This window comes from Perognathus longimembris, chromosome 1, assembly GCF_023159225.1.
Source record: "Perognathus longimembris pacificus isolate PPM17 chromosome 1, ASM2315922v1, whole genome shotgun sequence".
NCBI lineage: Eukaryota > Metazoa > Chordata > Mammalia > Rodentia > Heteromyidae > Perognathus > Perognathus longimembris.
This window is the reverse complement of record NC_063161.1, coordinates 5220850-5228397: the sequence shown is the minus strand read 5'-3', so window position 1 is coordinate 5228397 and position 7548 is coordinate 5220850. Positions and strand designations below refer to the sequence as shown.

At 53.9% G+C, this 7548-nt stretch overlaps 1 protein-coding gene across 4 annotated transcripts in view; it reads left to right on the top strand.

Moving 5' to 3' along the window:
* Positions 1-502: 502 nt before the first annotated feature.
* The window catches only part of Srebf2 (sterol regulatory element binding transcription factor 2), a 68872-nt gene continuing 61826 nt past the window's right edge, over positions 503-7548 (top strand). For 2 of the 4 annotated variants that reach the window (XM_048354580.1, XM_048354574.1), the window contains exon 1: positions 503-726. In XM_048354580.1, coding sequence (XP_048210537.1) covers positions 639-726 — 88 coding nt within the window. In that variant the 5' untranslated portion in view covers positions 503-638. Of the gene's footprint in view, positions 727-1201; positions 1398-7548 lie in introns of those variants that run through there. The other 2 variants (XM_048354592.1, XM_048354587.1) reach the window with 2 other exon arrangements.

Below are 7548 nucleotides of genomic sequence, written 5' to 3'. Positions count from 1 at the left end.
GCCTCTGAGTTGGGGTGGGGGTCGGGGGGGGGGTCTAACTGTGATTCCCCCCGGTTTCCCAGGCTGGGGCGGGGGTGGGGAGAGGCAGTTGGGAGGATGATGTAATGCACTCGCAGTCGCGGCTGCACCCGCAGTGCTTTAACCCTTCGGCCCCGGACCGGGAGTACGTAGTCGTCCCTGGAGCAGGTCCAACGGAAAGGGAAGCGGTTCCTTTAAGCCACGGAAAGAGGGTGGGGCTGAGGACCCCGCGGCCTCGCTCCTGGTTCGCTCCGCAGTCGTGGTGGGCGGGGTCTCTCTATGCAAATCGGAGCTGCTGATCGATGACGCGCCATCACCCCACGCGCCGCTCGGCGCGCCGATTGGCCCGGAGGAGCCTGGTCCCATTGACAACAAACGTGGGGGGGCGGGGCGAGGCGAGGCCGGCAGGCGGGGGCGCGGGCGGCGCGGGCTGGGCGGGGGAATCCCGCCCCGCCCCTTCCGCGCGGCGCCGGGGCGCAGCGCAAACATGGCGGCGACTGGCACGGGCCGGTGAGGCGGTACCGGGCGGGGGCTGGCGGGTGTCATGGGCGGTGGCGGCGGCACCGCCCCCGCGTCTCCCTGAACGGGACCGTGCTAGGGCCTCTGCGCCGCGCCGGGCGATGGACGGGAGCTCGGAGCTGGGCCTCATGGAGACCATGGAGACGCTGACGGAGCTGGGCGACGAGCTGACCCTGGGGGACATCGACGGTGAGCGGCGCGCGCGGACGCGGGGGGCGCGCGGGGAGGAAGGGGTTACGGCGGCGCGCCTGGGTGCGCGTGCGCCCACCCCGCCGCGGCCCCGGCGGGGAGAACCCGGAGCGCCGGCCGCCCCGCCGGTCCCGGACTGGCCCCCCGAACGCTCCGCGCCCCCAGGCTGTGGATCCCGGGAGGGTGGGGGGGCGTTGCGGGGGCGCCGCCCGGGACGCCGGGGGTGACAGCGCGGCCTGCGCTCCCGCGGCCCCGCGTCGCACCTGTCACTCCCGCGGGGCGGCGGGAGCGCCGCGTGCGGAGCCCCCGGACCGGGGTCCTTCCGCCCCTCCGCTCCCCGCTCCCCGCTCCCCGCCGGGGCCTCCCGGGATGGACTGACAGCTGGGTCGCCGGGCGCTCGGGACGGCGGGGGGGTGTGCGTGGGGGGGGAACAACAACAACAACAACAAAACTTTGGGCTGCTGCTAAAGCACGTTGCGGCTGGAGCGGGCGGTGGCGGCGGGCGTGGAGGCGTCCCTCCCGGGATGGAGACCCGGGCGCTGCGGCCGGCGCCCTGCCCCGGGACTTGAGCCGCCGAGGTTCTGAGCTGTGGTGGCTCCTTGGGTACAGGCTGGGGAGCGGGTGGCCTTTGTTCGTTCCTGCGGCCTTTTCAGCGGAGTGGAAGAGAACGGGTAGGAGCCCAGGGATCCCCTCTTGAATCCTCTTAGGTTCTCTCATCTCGGGACCCTAAGGTTTGGAGAGGGTGTCCCAGACTTGCCCGAGGTAACCACGCTGATGAACGCCCAGTTCTTCCAGTTCCTGAGCCAGTAGTGGTGGTTTCTTTCCACTTCACCTCTGGAGAGTCGGAGTCCAGTGAATGGGCTAGTAGTCTAAAATGGGGGTCAGCAGCGGCTGAGTTCTCCTGGTGTTCTAGAAAGGTCCCACCTACTGTTGCTTCGCTTACTCTTCCCACTGTCAGATATTCTAGAACCCTTGTTCTTAAACACTAACTTAGGGGAATTGTGCTTTTTCATTTTACAAAGTACTTTTTTGGTACCCATAATGGGACTTGAACTCAGGGTGTCGTTGCTGTCCCTTAGCTTTTTCTTCTTAAATCTGGTGCTCTACCACTTGAGGCACAGCTCCACATCTGGCTGGCGTGTGTGATGTGTGTGTGCGCGTGTGTGTGTGTGTGTGTGTGTGTGTGTGTGTGTATTGGAGATAAGAGTCATGGGGGTTTTTCTGCCCAGGTTGGCTTTGAACCATGATACTCAAGTCTCACATTCCTGAGAAGTTTAAAATTATAGGGATTAGCCACTGGTACCCTGCACAAAGTACTTTCACGTCAAGGTTCTCACAACAGTCTCACTGACCAGTATGATGGCTGTCTTCATTTTGCAAATGAAGAACCCTGTAGATTTTCTTCTAGAGGAAGAACTAAGTGGCAGCAGCTATGTGGAAAGGATGTTTGCCATTTTCCCATTTTGCTTCTGTAGCAGTCCTGCAAATGCTTCCTTTCCATTTTGGCCCTCCAGGCAGGGCAGCAAGACCTTTAATTGAGGGCCCACTTATAACCACAGACTTCTCCACTGACTGCTCTTAAACACAGAGATGGGTTATTAATAGGGGTGGGGGTTCTTGACATCTAATAAGGAGGGTTAACCATGCCTCAAGCACTCATGTCCCAGAGATTGTGTTAAGCACTCTTACACACTTCTAGTCTCCATCCTCATAACAACCCCATCCGTAGAGATCACCTCTCTCACACAGATCCTCAATTCAAGCCTAGGGCTCCCTAGTGGTTCAGATTCACTTCATCCCCATAAAATGCTGCGTAAAATGTAGACTCTGGAAGTTCAGTGGTTTTACAGGTCCCCAAACCAGGTTTAGGAAGTGCATGCAGCTTCCTGTTATCTGTTGGTCAGTATTCAAGTACTGGCTTTGGTGTCTAAACGGTAAGCAGTCACAAATGACAAGAAAGGCAGAATTTCATGGCCACATGGAGCTTGAGAGGAGTATCAGTCCGTAGTGCTGGAGATAGCTTATTATTGCCTGTGACAATAAGTGAAAATTTGATGGAGCTCCGTAGAGCCCGGTTTACTGGGAACACCAACCACATCAAAGAGCCCTTGACCTAAGCCTTAGAGGACAGGGGTTGGACAGGCTGAAGGCCAGTGATCTGTAGATCTCACTTGATCTCATCTGTTCCCTTTCCAGAATGTTAGCTAGCACAGTGAGGAGGGCGACTGAACTCTTTGCTAGGTACTTAGAACAGTACTTGCATAGTAAGAGTGCCCACTAAATATTTGTGAAGTGCCTGAATAAATATAGCGAGTGTGGGCTCCACAGGGCGCTAGATTCTATTACACGTAGACTTCAGGGTTGGATTAGATTAGGCATGGGCTAGCCAGAGATGTTTCTAGAGCTAGGTAAAGAAGCAAAGAGAATACATATTTACTTTCTTCATATGTGAACGGTGGGATAGCCTGTGCCTGCCTTCAGGAGGCGGAGGCAAACAGGCAGGAACCCTGGGTCCTTGTTCAATCCATTGGTGCCCATCGGAGGCCGTGGGCCCACGGTGGCCATACCCGTTCGCCCCTGCAGCACATAACCCACTGATGACGGATTTTAAGAGCACTCTAACTGTGCTGAGAGGTGAGGCCATCAAAGTGGAGCATAGGTAGAATTCTGGGGTCCTGCGGAAGCTTTGAGCCTGGGGCTTGGGGCAGTTAAGAAGGTAACAAGAAGAGCTGGTTTGGAGATGATGATAGTATCTTCCTCTGAAATTGAAGTAGTAGGGTGTCATGCCCAAGAAATAGGAGGCAGATGCCCTGGGAGGAGGTAAAACCTGGTAGTGGATATGGAGGTGTAGTCACTGCTGACAGAGTTGAGGGTGGGGAACTGAGGCGCGTCTGAAGAAGGGAAGTAGTAAACTGCGAGGGAGTGGGCCTTTTAAATTAGCATACATTAGTGTAGGGACTGACTTCCTGGTGAGAGGGTGAGCTTTTTAAAGAGCCCGCAGTGGGTGATGGAGCAGTGCTGCACGGGGCCGTGAAAAGATTTGGCAGTGAGAGGGTGAACCAGTAATAGAGCAATCTGTTTTTCTTTTTTTGCCAGTCCTGGGCCTTGAACTCAGGGCCTGAGCACTGTCCCTGGCTTCCTTTTGCTCAAGGCTAGCACTCTGCCATTTGACCCACAGCACCACTTCCAGCTTTTTCTGTATATGTGGTGCTGAGGAATCGAACCCAGGGTTTCATGTATACGAGGCGAGCACTTAACCACTAGGCCACATTCCCAGCCCCTAATAGATCAATCTGATGGAGGAAGAGGGGTCCTAGGCCAGATCAGTCAAACAGGAGCCAGAAGCAACTGGACAAGGGGCAAACAGAGGCAGCTGTTCTCTTTGGAAAATGTTTTCCTCAGGGGCCAGGCGTAATGATGGATTTCTGAGATCCCATCTACTTCAGGAGGCAGAGATGGAGAGGATCAAGACTTGAGACCCACCCAGCTAGTGAGCTAGTTACTGGTTGGCTCATGCCTGTAATCCTAGCTACTCTGGAAACCGAGATCTGAGGATCTCAGTTCGACTCCAGCCCAGGCAGAAAAATCCATGAGATGTATTTCTAACCAAAAAGGCAGAAATGAATCTGTGGTTCAAGTGGTAGAGCACTAGTCTTGAGTGAAAAAGCTCAGGAACAGCACCCAGGTCTCATGAGTTAAAACCCCAGGATAGCACTAGGGGAGGAAAAATGAATGAACCCCCCCCCCCCATCTCAACAAACAGGCCACTTATAGTTATTCGCATCTATGGTCCTGGCTTTGTGGGAGGTGAAGGTAAGTAGATTTTAGGAAAATGGAGGAGAACAGAAAAGGAATAGGCTGGTTAGCAGGCGAGGACTGTTTATTGAGGAACAGTGAGGGGCACAGACCTTCCCAGGAGTTTGGAGGTTGTGCGAGGGAGTGAATTTGGGATGGGGCTTATTAGGGGTCTGAGCAAGGAGGCAGAGGCTATTGAAAGCGCCACTAGGTCTAGGAAGTTGGTGGCTTTTCCTGGGGCCCACAATGGATTGTTTACAGCTGGGCTTAGGTGAATTGCCCTGCCTGCCTGCCCTGCCTGCACATCAGAGCATACCCCAGCTCATACCTGGCGTTTTGTCTGATGCCTGTATGGGCCTGGGAAAACTGGTTTGGGGTCAATACTTCAGATAAAGGCCCAAGTTCTTCCTGGACGAAAATCCCAAACCCTCATACCTTATCTGAAAAAGCTCAAAAGGGCTGTAGGCGTGGCTTAAGTGGTAGGGTGCTTGCCTAGCTAGTGCAGTTCATGCAGGGCCCTGAGTTTACCCCCAGTGGCTCAAAAAAAAAAAAAAGTTGTTTTCATGGAACTAACCTGCTTTCTGTCTTTATGTATCAGCCTGTTGTAACCCTGTCATAAGTGGAATCAGCTAGCATGTGGCTTTCTCACTTAGCGCAATGTGCAGACTCATCCACGACTCAGCCTAGCGTTTCATTGCTAGGTAGTTCATGTTTCTTTGTTAACTTTCTCCCCTTATGACTGATGGGAATCTGCTTTGTTCTCATAACTCCATGTTGCTCCCCTCTCAGCCCATTCTTTTTATGTATCCAAAGACCCTATATGAAGGATTAATTACTTGACTGTCCCTTCTAGCTCCATTCTTTCTGTGTATCCAAAGATGGACTGTGAAGGATTGATTCCTGCCTAATTATTCTCCAGGTTCAAATTAGACAACAGTCTTGACGCACATGCCTGTCCTCAGACAGTTCCAATCCGAGCCGGGCCAAGGACACCACTGTTGGTCCCCCTGGGGACAGCAGCCCCTCGCCGAGGGTGGAGCACTCCACTGTGGGGCTGGTCAAGGACGTCACCCTGGGACCATCACCCATTTTCTCTTTTCTATTTCCTTGTTAAGCCCTGTATAAGTCCACCCCAAAACCCAGTCAGCAGCACAACCTCCAAACCCGCAGGAAGGTCTCTGCCCCTCGCTGATCCTCAATGAACAAACAGTCCTTGCCTGTTGAGGATTGAGTCCGGCCTATTCCTTGTCTGTTCTCCATTTTCCCAACAGAGTACATCCTTCATCCTTCAGTAGCTTCTTCTAGGTAAATTTGGGGGGAGCTTTCATATCTAAAAGTACCCTTTTTTGGGGGGGGGGGCCAGTCCTGGGCCTTGAACTCAGTCCCTGGTTGCTGCTTCTTTTTTTTTTTTTTTTTGCTCAAGGCTAGCACTCTGCCACTTGAGCCACAGCGCCACTTCTGGCCGTTTTCTGTATATGTGGTGCTGGGGAATCGAACCCAGGGCCTCATGTATACGAGGCAAGCACTCTTGCCACTAGGCCGTTTTCTGTATATGTGGTGCTGGGGAATCGAACCCAGGGCCTCATGTATACAAGGCAAGCACTCTTGCCACTAGGCCATATCCCCAGCCCTAAAAGTACCTTTATTCTGGGCTGGGAATATGGCCTAGTGGTAGAGTGCTTGCCTCGTATACAAGAAGCCCTGAGTTCGATTTCTCAGCACCACATATATAGAAGAAGCCGGAAGTGGCGCTGTGGCTCAAGTGGTAGAGTGCTAGCCTTGAGCAAAAAAGCCAGGGATGGTGCTCAGGCCCTGAGTTCAAGCCCCAGGGACTGGAAGAAAAAAAAAAAAAACACCTTTATTCTAACCACTCCAGTTTAACAGTTGGTTGGATTTAGAATCTTAGGTGGGATATAATTTGTGTTGTTTTGTTTCTGTTTTCACACAGTCCTGGGTAACTCTGGCTGGCCTTGGACTCAGTTTTTCTGCCTCAGCTTGACAAGTGCAGTGATTATAGGGAGGTACAACCACTCAGGCACACTAGTTTTTTTCTTTTTTCCTTCGGGCTATTCTGCGGTGTTTGAACTCAGGCTTGCTAGTCAGCGCTCTCCGCTTAAGCCACTCTAGCAGCCTCCATTTCTATTCTTTTTTTTTTTTTTTTGCCAGTCCTGGGGCTTGGACTCAGGGCCTGAGCACTGTCCCTGGCTTCTTTTTGCTCAAGGCTAGCACTCTGCCACTTGAGCCACAGCGCCACTTCTGGCCGTTTTCTGTATATGTGGTACTGGGGAATCGAACCCAGGGCTTCATGTATGCGAGGCAAGCACTCTTGCCACTAGGCCATATCCCCAGCCCTCCATTTTTATTCTTTTATTTATTTATTTTTTTTGGCCAGTCCTGGGGCTTGGACTCAGGGCCTGAGCACTGTCCCTGGCTTCTTTTTGCTCAAGGCTAGCATTCTGCCACTTGAGCCACAGCGCCCCCTCTGGCCATTATTCTTGATCTCCGTTTGTGACCTGCTTTCTCCTGTGGAAACTTTTAGAATCTTGTCCTTACTCTTGGTGTTTGGGATTCCCTGACAGGGCCTCAGTGTGACTGAGGTGTCACTGATTGTCCTTACCTAGTGGGGCTCTCGAGATCTGAGTGCGTCTGAAACCTGCATTCATGCCAGGTCCCCCTGTCCTGAACCTAGTCTCCACTCCAGCCTGCCGAGGAACCACCAATTGCTGAGCCTCACGTGGCCCGGTCTCGGGTCTCTGCTGCTCTCTCCCTGCAGTCGTGCACCCTCATCCTTGGCAGAGGACTCGGCAGGACCTGACAGTGAATAGGCACTCTGTAATGGTGTGTCTAGGAGTTCAGGATATTGGGTGGCCCCAGCCTGGCGTCCACGTCATTGGCAGGTCTGGAGCCAGCGCTGGGGAGGGTGTGGTCGGCACAGCACTTGCGGTGAGGTGAGGAGGCGCACATACCGGCTTCATTCCTCCGGTGAGAGCTTTGTCAACACTGCTCAGCACGCTGCTCTGCGGTGAA